The sequence below is a fragment of the Urocitellus parryii genome, chromosome 5 (assembly GCF_045843805.1).
Source record: "Urocitellus parryii isolate mUroPar1 chromosome 5, mUroPar1.hap1, whole genome shotgun sequence".
NCBI classification, from domain to species: domain Eukaryota; kingdom Metazoa; phylum Chordata; class Mammalia; order Rodentia; family Sciuridae; genus Urocitellus; species Urocitellus parryii.
This window is the reverse complement of record NC_135535.1, coordinates 62,973,009-62,986,068: the sequence shown is the minus strand read 5'-3', so window position 1 is coordinate 62,986,068 and position 13,060 is coordinate 62,973,009. Positions and strand designations below refer to the sequence as shown.

General features: G+C 39.5%; 1 protein-coding gene across 3 annotated transcripts in view; it reads right to left on the bottom strand.

Moving 5' to 3' along the window:
• Positions 1-13,060, bottom strand: part of LOC113189748 (cyclic AMP-dependent transcription factor ATF-7) — a 103,707-nt gene that overhangs the window by 13,797 nt on the left and 76,850 nt on the right. For all 3 annotated transcript variants that reach the window (XR_003301688.2, XM_026398684.2, XM_026398685.2), the window contains exons 5-9: positions 8,362-8,499; positions 5,188-5,345; positions 3,722-3,821; positions 2,998-3,111; positions 2,239-2,391 (exon numbers count right to left, since the gene is read on the bottom strand). Coding sequence is in view for 2 of the 3 variants with exons in the window: in XM_026398684.2 (XP_026254469.2) it covers positions 2,239-2,391; positions 2,998-3,111; positions 3,722-3,821; positions 5,188-5,345; positions 8,362-8,499 (663 nt within the window). In the remaining variant the exon portion in view is untranslated. The remainder of the gene's footprint in view (positions 1-2,238; positions 2,392-2,997; positions 3,112-3,721; positions 3,822-5,187; positions 5,346-8,361; positions 8,500-13,060) is intronic.

Genomic DNA, 13,060 nt, shown 5'->3' with positions numbered 1-13,060 from the left:
AGAATTTTTAATATTTATTTTTTAGTTCTCGGCGGACACAACATCTTTGTTGGTATGTGGTGCTGAGGATCGAACCCGGGCCGCACGCATGCCAGATGAGCGCGCTACCGCTTGAGCCACATCCCAGCCCATTGTTTTTGTAATTTTGAGACAGGGTCTCACTAAGTTGCTTAGGGTCTTGCTAAATTGCTGGTAGTGGCCTTGAATTTGTAATCCTCCTGCATCAGATTCCTGAGTCACTGGGATTATAGGTGTGTGTTACCATGCCTGGCTAATATTCTCTTAAAGAAAAAAGTGGAGAGAAAATTTCAAAGACATTTAATGAATTACAGGCCTTGGTCATTGTATTAAGGGAAGACCTGTCTTCAAGAAATTTACAAAAATTCTCTTGAGAATTTCAAATTTTTCTTTGTCTTGAGCTCATCAAAGCACTTATCAATATGTGCTTTTTAAGGAGGATGGGGGAAAGGGAAGGCTAAGTTCCTCTTCTCTCATAGGCAACTAAGAACCTCATGCAAAGGATGGATGTGAAAGGATAGGCCAAGAAAGGAAGGAAAAAGTAATTAGAAAGGAAGGTATGTCCTTTCCTTGGGAGGGAAAGCAGCACAGCTCTGGCAGGGAGCTACTGCTTTAGCATCTCCAGGACTAGCTGGCTTTTTAGGATGGAAAGGTACAGCAGGGTGGGCAGGTTTAGCTTCCAACAAGAAAATTCAAATGAAAGCTTGTGTTGGCGGCCAAGCTTTAAGGCAGCATATGGCCATGAAATGTTTGGACATGTGGTGGTAACCAATGAAGCAGGTGGTGACATAGGGAAAAGAGGGACTGGGCAATGGCTGTTAACTCTAGAAACCAATCTCAGGTGACTGTCACCTGTCTAGTTCACACAATTATGAAAACTGAGGACTAATCAGTTTTCAAAGAATCTTTTTAAAACATACCTCTGAATCAGGCATTTTTAAAAAAGGGACCTCTCTGGATTTTTTTAAGGATTTTTATTTGTGATTAAAAAAAAAAAAAGACTGACTTGGTAATAAGAAGGTATTTTTTTGTGTGTGTTTTCTTATTTATTTATTTTCTACTGAGCTATCGTACTCTTGCAACATCACATTATATTCATATATTATTATTACATGTTTTTTGTTATAAACACCTAATCCAGTAAGTTGGTTTTTTTTTTTTGTTTTGGTGTGTGTTTTCTGGGGATTGAACCCAGGGGTGCCTTATCACTGAGCTATATCCTACCCCTTTGAAGCCCTTTTCAGATTTTGTTGAAACAGCATTTTGTATACCAGTAACCCTGGAGGCTGAGGCAGGAGGATTGCAAGTTCAAGGCCAGCCTAGGCAACTTAGTGATCAAAATAAAAAAAGGACTCAGGAGTGTAACTTAGTGGTAGAGCACCCAATCCTCAGTACCACCCCGGCCCCCTGCCAAAAAAAGGAGACAGGGGTTTTGCTAAATTGCACAGGCTGACCTCAAATGCAATCCTTCAGCCTCAGCCTCCCAAGATTAAATTAACCTGAGATTAACAGGTGTGTACCACTATGCCTGGCTAGTCATTTTGTTTTTTGGTAAGCTTTAATAGGTGGGAAATATATTAGAGGAGACTCCTGTAATAGTGCATAACCTAATGTGGCTTGGGGTGAAGGTTCTGTCACATTTCAGATGATTTTGAGATGCAGATACATTAAACCATTCACATATGAAAAAACAGAGTCCTCCTTTACAACAGCTCTGCAGTATTCAGTCTGCACATAATTCTAACACAAAGGTGGGTAAAGAATGGTGTGGGTTTGTTTTTTTTTTTTTGAAGTACTAGGGACTGAACCTAAGGATGCACTACCAATTAACTACATTCCCAGTCCTATTTATTTGTTTGTTTGTTTGTATATTTTTATGCTGCTGAGGATTAAATCCAGGGCCTTGTGCATGCAAGGTAAGCACTCTACCAACTGAGCTATATCCCCAGCCCCCTTTTTGAGACTGGTTCTCGCTAAGTTGCTGAGGCTGGCCTCAAATTTGGTAATCCTTAGATCTGGAATTATAAGCACGTGCCACTTGCTCAGGAAGAATGGTGTGTTTTGCTGCAGTCAAATTGTCAACAAAAACAAAAGTAGCAGGAAGATGTCCAGAAAGCTGAAATCCATTCTTCTCTAGTTGGTTGTTCCTTGAAAAATAGATGTGATATCAAGAGTAAGTGTAATACAGGTGGTTCCCCCCAATCCAAAGGCCCAACTGACCTGTGGCTGGGCTGGGGATGGGGCATCAGGATGCTGGATGAGAATCTGGCTCTGCTCTGGACGGGAGGTTACCATGGTACTGGCAGTACCTACCACCATTCCACAACCACCATTGATTGAGGAGACTTGGTGGGTTAGGGTGGCTTTTAGTCTCTATGGGTAAAGGTAAGAAAAGAGAGCTTGTCAAGGGTGAGATTCTGTCAAAGATGAAAAAGATGGGCTTAAATTTTATCACTGAGATAGTTAAAAATTCTATTCCAACTTTCCCTTACCAGAAAAATTAAAAGAAAATGACAGGGAGAGAAAATGTGCACCTGGATCCTTAAAATGCCTACTCTGTTCCCTGGCTGTCATCCTGGGCACAGTTGGGGGCTGGAGGTTGTTGAAGCAATAGAGTCCAGATGAAAGCTCTCTCATGGAACCTGGCCAGATGCTGGTTATGCAGCTATTCACCTCTTGGCCAGCTCCCCTGCCCACTCACCCACCCTCCATCTGTCACCCTGTAACTAAAACGGCAAGTGTTCCATTCCAAACAATCTGTGCTGCCTCTTTTCACTGCCATGGTCTATGTACCAGGCTCCAACAGTGGGGAGAGTAGATGAGAGTCATGAATCAGGGTCTTTTCTTTTCCAAATCCCACAGCAGGGTGTCCTTAGCTTTGTAAGCCCCAGAAGGTTCCTTTACTCAGCTCACTTGAAAAACCTAACTGATACTACTCCTTTCAGAGGGCCAATATTACCAAGGCTGGTATGTACTCACCATTTTGGCTTCTGATGGTACAGGATGGCCAGAGGGAGAAATGGAGCCACTGCTATTAACTGGTGGGCCAGGGATACCAGGAATGTTGGGCACCATGGACACAGGTCTGGCCAGCTGTATCAAGATAAGAACCAAAAAACAAAACAAAACAAAACAAAAACCATAGAAGGAGGCAATACCATTGGTTTTCCTAAAAAGAGGTGATTTTGAGATTGGCATTTTAGGGTCTGTTCTAAGTGACCTGCCCATAGGGCATGTAGGAATAGCTTGAGGGAATCTAATCCTTCAGTGTTGGGGCAATTTTTGTGAGAAAGGCAGGGTGGGGCTATACCTCCCCCCCCCCTTTTGTGTGTGGGATCAAATCCAGGACCTTACATGCACTATAAAGAGATCTACCACTGAGCTATAACCCCGGCCTGGGGCTATATCTTCAGGAAAACAGTAGGCAATTTGGGAGATGGAATGTGCCAAGTGAAATCAACAATCAGTGGACTGGCAAGATCAATCCTAAAACCAGGAGCCAGTTGTCCAGATGAGGCTCTGTCTAGCATTTCACAGTGCTTGACTGGCAGTGGTTAGTGAAGAGTTTGGGCAGCCTGCCATGCTCAACAAATACAGACCAGAGGCGGTATTTCCCTGGGGCCCCTCTGTGATTATGACTATTCAGGTGGAAAGGAGGGATTAGTGTGTTGGTAAGGTTGGATGACTCAACTATAGAGCTCACCGATATAACAGAAGGCATCTGTACTGGAGGTCCCGGCAGCACAGGCATGGTCTGTCCATTAGCAAGATGCATGACAAGAGGAAGGGAGCCAGTGGGAGACCTTCAAGAGACATGAAGTGAAATGCTCACAATATAGATCTTTTGCCTATGGATCTTCCTCCAATAATGAGCAGATTTTTTAATCTTTTCTAGTTAGGGAAGGGGCAGAGCAGAATTTCAAAATCTTGACACCCTCTCAAAATGGGGAAAAGCAGGGATGCTACTAACCTTACAGATGGAGAAAAATGACCAAGTTTTTTTTTTTTTTCTTTCCCTTTTTTCTCTTTGTGGGCTAGAAATGGAACCCAGGGGCCTGGCACATGCTCTATCACAGAGTTATACCCTCAGCCCAGTGAAATCCTTGTATCTTAAAAATTAAACAAACTCAATGGTAGAAAGCTAATCCCATTAAGGCTTTAGAACAATTAAATTAACATCCCTACCAATGACATAAATAAGTTCTGTCTTGCCTTAGGCAAGAGGGAGTTGGATTAAAGTTGTCAATTTGCAAAGATGAATTATGTCATTTAATGGTCAAATTTGAATAAATTTCCCTTCTTTCTTTCCATGTTTTGCTCCCCTGCCCCCAAAAGAAGCTGTCTTTAATTTTTCCTAGTGAGTCCAGAGAAGAATAATCTTTAAATAAGCTGAATCCTGACAACACCCTCTTAACCCATGGGTCCTTAATGGGTCATCCCATCAGAAAAATTGTCTGGGCCATGCAAGGAATAAAGAGAATTACACAAACACAATTAGGGGTAGGAAAGACCAAAGACCCTAAATGGGATTGAGAGGACCACTAGACTCAAGGAAGAGGACCACTAGACTCAAGGAAGAGGACCACTAGACTCAAGGAAGATGACTTGATGGGTTTCAACCTTTCATTTACTTTATAGGTGTGAGGCTGAGAACTAAATATACCTTGTTATCTGGCCTCCACCACTATGATAAACTTTCTAAAGTTTTATGGATTCTTTTTTTTTTTTAAGATTAAAGAAGTATGAAACCTCCAAATAAATACTTCTTGCTTGTCTATTAAAAAGGGTAAAGGAGATTCTATTTATGGGAGAAAGACTTCTTTCTTTCTTTTTTTCATTTAAAAAATTTTAATGTTATATATGAAAGCAGAATGCATTACAATTCATATTACACATATAGAGCACAATTTTTCATATCTCTGGTTGTATACAAAGTAGAGTAAGAAAGATTTATTTTAAAATCTTACTTTTGTGGTGTTAGAGATCAAAACCAGGAACCCATACATGATAGACAAGCCACTCTACTATTGCGCTACTTCCCCAGCCCTAAAATTTGAGAAATAATCTTAGTTACTCCTTTTTCTTAGATATTAAAAAACACTTCCTGTTGTAGAATTTCATAGAGTGTAAAGATTCAGGCTTCACTGTTTCTCCCTGCTCTCTACTTACCCCATTTGCCTGTTGGATGGTGGAGCCTGTGTGATGACTGAGGTTGGGGAAGGAAGGGTTGGATGAAGTGGATCATAGCCTAAGTGGAGAGGCAAGGAACCAGGACGGACGATGGTGGGCGTAGGGGTAGAGATCACAACAGGCTTTGGGGCAACTTCCTGGGGAGAAGAGACCAACATATCACAAAAGGCTTTAAGGGCTGCATATAGGGAAATGCATAAGTCACTTATATAAATCATGATCTGATTCCATCATGATCATACACTCATACCTCATTCACCCATTCGGTAGGAATGCTAAGTTAAGATCCCTTAGCCATCTCCCTTCAGGGACAATGGTTAAATAAATGATAATTGGAAAATCCCTTGGAATTTTTGTAGATGCACTATACTACCATATAAATTCAAGGGATTGTTACAACTTTTCATAATTCAGATATTTTCATTCTAAGCTTGATTTTCAAGCATCTTCTGACCTCCAAGGGGGAAAGGCAGATTCACTGGTAATAGGGCAACTCATTATCTCCTATAGAACCCTTACAAAAAAGGGCTGTGGAGCTGGGTGTGGTGGCCCATGCCTGTAATCCCAGTGACTCAAGAGGCTGAGGCAGGAGGATCACAAGTTTGAGACCAATCTCAGCAACTTAATGAGAGCCTCAGCAAATTATTGAGAACCTGTCTTAAAATAAAAAATAAAAAGAGAGCTGGGGACTTCGCTGAGTAGTAAGCACTCCTGGGTTCAATCCTCTGTATCAAAAAAACAAAAAACAAAATAACCCAACCAAACAAACAAACAAAAAAAACCCCAAAATGCTGGGCTGGGGATATAGCTCAGTTGGTAGAGTGCTTGCCTCACATAAGGCCCTGGGTTCAATCCCCAGCACCACAAAAACAAACAAATAAACAAAAAACCCAAAATGCTTAAACAATGATCATACTACAATAAAAATACTGATTCTCATTGTTAACTTGCTAGGATCTTAGGCTGCTGGTGGCCATATTGGCCTTGAAAACATCTCCAGATAGTTTGTAGTACTTGGTTGCTTATGAAAGGGGAGGGGGTGGGATGCCTGTGATATTTAGAGAGAAGGTAATTTTGAGAAGTTACCAAACTAAATTTAGAGGAGAGTAAGATGAGGTACAGACAGTTTACCAACAGTAGATATTAAAGTTAACCAATGGTAGTGCAGTATGGATGAGGAGGAGACATAGAGGGGCTTTTGAGGTTCTAATAATATATGTTTTTTTTTTTTTATTTGGGTGTGAGCTACAACAGGCAATTTACTTTGTGAAAATTCAGTCAGCTATATACTTACTATTTATGTACTTTTCTGTACATATACTATCTTCAGTAAGTTTATAAAAAACTTCATAAAAAGTATCAAGATAATAAAAAACATAATAGAAACCTAGTGGATACTCCCTTTGATTTACTTCCCTATGGGAGTATTATTTAGGTACCGGGGATTAAACCCAGGGACACTTAACCACTGAGCCACATCTCCAGATCTTTTTATTTTTTATTTTGAGACAGAGACAGGGTCTTATTAAGTTGCTTAGGCTTTACTAAATTGCTCAGACTGGCTTCAAACCTGCGATGCTCCTGCCTCATCCTCCTGAGTCACTGCACCTGGATGTGACTTTTCTTTTTCATTTATTCATTAAAGTATATTATAAACATAAAGTACATTCATCTAAAGTTATTATAATAAAATGACTTTTTACACATATAAAATCAGAATAGAGACCGTTTCTAGCACCCAGAAGATTCTCTTGTCTCTTCCCAATCCATGTCTTTCCTTCATGAGAGGTATGCACTATCTTTTGTTGTTGTTTTGTTAAGACAGGGTCTTGCTATGTTTCCCAGGCTGGTCTCGAACTCCTGGGCTCAATTGATCTTCTCATTTTAGCATTCCGAGTAGCTGGGATTAAGGAATGTTCACTATCACACCGGTTTAGTACACACTATTCTGGTTCTATCATCAAATACTTTTGCCTCTTCTGGCACCTTATATGAATGGAATCAAATTATATACTTTTGTGTCTGATTCTTTTGTTGTTGTTCAATATGTTTTGAGATTTATACATACTGCTGTATGATCATTAGTTCTTTATTCTTCTTTTGTAGTGCTGGAGATCAAACTAAGAGCCTCACACATGCTAGGCAAGCACTCTACCACTGAACTAAAGCTATAGCCTAGTTTTTTTTTTTTTGTACCAGGAGTTGAACCCAAGGGCACTTAATCATGGAATCAGATCCCCAGCCCGTTTAATATCTTATTTAGAGACAGGGTCTTACTAAAAGGCTGGCTTTGAACTCGTGATCCTGCTGCCTCAGCCTCCCAAGTTGCTAGGATTACAGGCATGCACCACCATGCCCAGCCCAGCCCAGCCCAATTCATTCTTTTTTCTTTGCTATGTAGTATTCCATTTTAGAAATATAACACTATTGACTGATGGTGCCAGAACTGAACCCAAGACCTCACACATGCTAAGCAAGTACTCTATCACTGAGTTACACCTTCTAGACTCCCACAATTTATTTATCCCTTGGTTGATGGATATTCAGAATGTTTTTAGCTTTTTTGGCTCTTATGAATAAAATTACTATGAGCAGTCTTACATTTTTCTTTTGTCAGGCAGGTATTAACTTCTCTCCTACTTAGTAATGGAATTTCTGTGCAAGAGAATAGGCAAAATTTATATAAATTTTCTAAATGATTAATATTCCTTTAAATAGAATCAACCCATTGCATCCAGCCATCCTTCCTATATCTTACGTTATTTGTGAATCAAAACTTAATCTTGGGCTGGTGATGTGGCTCAAGCGGTAACGTGCTCACCTGGCATGCGCAGGGCGCTGGGTTAGATCCTCAGCACCACATAAAAATAAAAAATAAAGATGTTGTGTCCACCGAAAACTAAAAAACAAATATTATAAATTTTTTTCTCTCTCTCTCTCTTTAAAAACAAAAAACAAAAAACACAAAAAACTTAATCTGTCTGGGCTGGGTTTGTAGCTCAGTGGTAGGGTGCTTTCCTAGCATGTCAGAGACACTGGGTTCGATTCTCAGCACCACATATAAATAAATTAAATAAAGGTCCATCAACAACTAGAAAAAAAAAACCAATCTATTAATTAATATTTGGGATGACTCCTAATAGAGAATTTTACCTTCTCCTTCAGGGGTGGGGAGCAGGAGCTAGAGGCAGGACTTTCTGGTGGGGATGAGTCTACCTCTACTGGCTCTTCTTCTTTGATTTTGACGTCTGGTGTGGAAGGCAGAGACATGTCAAGGGGCCCAGCAGCACCCTGTGATGAAAGAGAATGAATAGAGTTCAATTTCATGAATCCCTTTAGGTTGAATCTATATCTTTCCAGTTACAAGATGAGAGCATATGCTTCTAAGAAGTTCAGTCCTTGGTCAAAGAACTGAACTGCAAGTTAAAGTATGCTTGATGTATAATTGGTTAAATCATTTTATCTTCTCAGAGATTCTATTTCCCTAACTCTAAAATGAAGATAAGACTGATGGTAAGCCAATACTTACAAAGACCAGAAAACAAATTAAAAGATATCATTTAAATCCATGTAAATGTTATGATTATAATCTTTTTCAGGAAAGTAAAATTATTTCCTGAATCAAGTGCCTGCCTATTCCCAACCAACTCTGTTGGCCATTAAAAAGCTATGAATACTGGGGCTAGGGTTGTGGCTTAGTGGTAGAGCACTCGCCTGGCATGTGTGAGGCCCTGGGTTCGATCCTCAGCACCACATAAAGATAAATGATAAATGTATTGTGTTCATCTACAACTTAAAAAAAAAAAAAAGCTGTGAATACCCTCTGTGCCAACCAGAATGACTAGGTTACCCAATTATCAAAAACAAATGAAGACGCCGGGCACAGTGGCGCATGCCTATAATCCCAGTGACTTGGGAGGCTTAGGCAGGAGGATCCTGAGTTCAAAGCCAGCCTAAGCAACATAGTGAGGCCCTAAGCAACTCAGCAAGACCCTTTCTCTAATAAAATATAAAAAAGGGCTGGGGGGCTGGGGCTGTAGCTAAGTGGGCAGAGTGCTTGCCTAGCATGTGTGAGGTACTGGGTTTATCATTAGCACCACATAAAAAATAAAGGCATTCTGTCTGATTTCAGTTCAGTTTCATGACAAAGTGGATTTTTTTGTTCCATTCATATCCTGCACTTCTTGGTGAAACAGGAGCTTGTTTCTGTCTTACCTTGTACCTTAGTCCCTAGAAGTCTTCTACAAAAAGACAAAAAAAAAAAAAAAAAAAAAAAAGCGGGGGCTGGGGATGTGACTTGGTGGTTAAGCATCCCTGAGTTCAACCCCTGGTACAAAAAAAAAAAAAAAAAAAAGGCAAATGAAGACAAAATGGATATTAACATACTACAAACAAGACAGGAAATGCTTTCTGGGGAACTCACCATGCTTGATAGTGATCTCACCCCAAAATCTGGAGCAGAAGGCTAGAAGTTTCAGGAAGATAATGGTTTTGGGGTAAAAAAGAAAGGAGAGGCTGGGTATGGTGGTACATGCCTATAATCCCAGCAACTCGGGGGGCTGAGGCAGGAGGACTGCCGAGTTTAAAGCCAGCCTCAGCAATGGCGAGGCACCAAGCAACTCAATAAGACCCCGTCTCTAAATAAAATATAATATAGGGCTGGGGATGTGGCTCAGTGGTTGAGTGCTCCTGAGTTCAACCTCTGGTACCACCCCCCCCCAAAAAAAAAAAAAAAAAGGAGAGTCTGATCATCTGATCAGTGAAAGCAATTAGAAATTGTTTTTAGGAACAGGAATGAAAAATTGAGAAAGTAGAGTGCTTTCCTGGGAGTAGTGTGATCACCTCACAGAACTCTGGAGCTTTAAGTGGCTCTGCAGGGAACAGTAAAGTATTTGAGATAAATAGTACAGTCTCTGACACTGTACCACAAAAAGAGGGCTGATTTCAGTTCAGTTTCATGACAAAGTGGATTTTTTTTTGTTCCATTCATATCCTGCACTTCTTGGTGAAACAGGAGCTTGTTTCTGTCTTACCTTGTACCTTAGTCCCTAGAAGTCTTCTAGGTAGCTAGCTGAATAAACTAAAGATAATCTGTATCTACTACATTAAAGAAGGTAGTAATGGTTCTTTCTCCCCAGTCTGATTGAGGCTGAGGAACAGAAAAAATGGTTTCATTTCTGCCTCATTCTTTCTATATTGCTAAGATATCAGGTCCAATTTGGCTAATTTTCAGAACAATGAAGTCAGAGCTTGGGGGGAAGGTGAGGCCTCTAAGTAAATACAACCATTGGTTTAAAATCCCAGGGGCATCTCCAAGAAAAGCTGTGGTTCAAGAAAGTTTCAGGCTCATTAAACACTCCTGGAGATCATGTGTTTTTCGTCAAGGGTAGGTAAAGACCACCTTGGACAGACAGGTAGAAATATTAAGGGAGGGGCTGGGGTTGTGGCTCAGGGGTAGAGCACTCACCTAGCAAGTGTGAGGCCCTGGGTTTGATCCTCAGCACCACATAAAAATAAATAAATAACATAAAGGTATTGATTGTGTCCTACTACAACTAAAAAATAAATCTAAGAAAAAAAAAAGAAAAAGAAATATCAAGGGATGTCCTTCGAAGAAATATTCCAACTATGAATTGGCCTTCCAGAAGTGTCAACCAAGCTGAAATGACAGTGGGAAAGACTTGCAGTTTTTTAAGGGAAGCCATTTTTCTTGAATTTTCCTATTAAGAACTTGGTATAAAAATTTCTTATATCCTGGTAGAAATAATCTGACTACTTACTTTGTTTTAAGAGAAGGGGAAAATGGCAGGGGAGATGAGGTAGGGATGCTGTAAATTATATCACATAAGTTGAGGTAGCAGAGAGATAAGAGACCTGGGTCTCTAAAGTAAAGGTTTTAGAAGACTGTGGCTAGTTCTCCCATTTGAAAGAAGAGCTACATATATATGCCATTATTTTTCCATGCCTTTTTTTTTTAAGTTAGAGGGAGACAGCATCAAATGAAGCTCATAGAAAGCTGTGAAACTTTTGAGATATCTCTGGTGATAAAAACACTTTATCTAGCATTTTTACAATTTAAGCTGGATGGAAAAATCAGGCATAGCTATCTTCATTTACTTGCTGTCCTCCTCTTAGAGTTTCATTGAAAATTTTTCTTACATTCTGTGTTTTCTATATTCTGATTTGATTCCATGCCTCTCTAAACCATGAAATTATGAGGTTCATGTGTTAATAAATATGTTTGGGGACACAGATATTGGCATCTCTTCTGAATTATTTTGCAATACAAACCTGATTTTATGTTACTTATTTATTTATTTTTTGGTAATGAGAAGTGAACCCAAGGGTGCTTAACAGCTAAGCCACATCCCAGTCCTTTTTATTTTAATTAATTAATTTATTTTGGTGCTGAGTATCATACCAAGGGACACTACCACTGAGCTACGTCCCCAGCTTTTTTTATTTTTTATTTTGAGACAGGGTCTCACTAAGTTGCTTAGGGCCTCACTATGTTGCTGAGGTTGGTCTCAAACTTGCAATCCTCCTGCCTCGGGCTCCTAATCCTGAAATTACAGGTGTGAGCCACTGTGCCCAGCCAGACCTGATTTTAAGCAGTGACTAAAACCTCTGAATTCTAAAGTAAACTTTGACCTTTCCATTTTTCTTTTTTTCCCAAACTCCTTATTTCATGGGAACTATATTTCTTTGATTCTGCTTTCTTTTGACATTTTCCTCTGGTATTCCAAACTAAGGGGTCCTCATGAATCTGGAGTATAAAAAGGTTAAAACCAGAACCACAGAACCTCAGGATTAGAAGGAATTCCAACATTTTTAATCCTTACTGCAGCATCTTCCACTAACTGCTCTATACATCTGTATATATTGTGTGATAGCATTCACCCAGTGATCCTGCTTCTATTCTTGGGCCAGAAAGAATAAATTTAATTCCTTTTTTACATAAAAGTTCTTCAAGTATTTCAAGACAACGATTTTATTTGTACTAAATCTCTTTTTCAAGCAAAACTTTCTTAATTTCTTTAAATGTTTCTAAAGTGACATAACTTCTAATTCTTCACTATCCTGGCTGATCTCCTTTAAAAGACATTAAGAACATCCTTCGTGGGGCTGGGGCTGTAGCTCACTGATAAAGCACTTGCCTCGCATATGAGGCACTGGGTTTGATCCTCAGCACCACATAAAATAAATAAAGATACTGTGTGTTCATCTATAATTTAAAAAGAACATCCTTCTTTAATTTTAATGCCCTGAATGGTACTAGAAAGCTATTTGAAGGCAAGAACCACGTATAGAGAAATAAAAAATAGAAATTCAATATATGTTTATTGATTAGCTGACTGAGTAAGAATGGTCCAGAAGAGAAGTCTTTTTTAGTTTAGAAAAAAGTGGGATTTACAATAAAAACATTTAACAAAATTTGAGAAATTCATACTACCCCTTTTTAATTTTATCTATCTATCTATCTATTTATTTATTTATTTTTTTGGTGCTGGGAAAAAACCCATGGGCATACACAATCAATTCTTTTTATTTTGAGACAGGGTCTTGCTAAGTTGCAAAGGCTGGCCTCAAACTTGTGATCCTCCTGCCTCAGCCTCCCAAGCATCTAAAATTACAGGAATGTGCCACTGTGCTTGGCCAACTGATAGTCTTTTAACATCAACATAGTCATAACAAAATTTGTTGTTGTTGTTGTTGTTTTTTTTGGTGATGCTGGGGATTGAACCTAGGGCTATGTGCATGTAAGGCAAGCACTCTACCAACTGACCTATATCCCCAGCCCAAATAACAAATATTTTTAAAAAAATATATAACTGAAATTATACTCCACTGG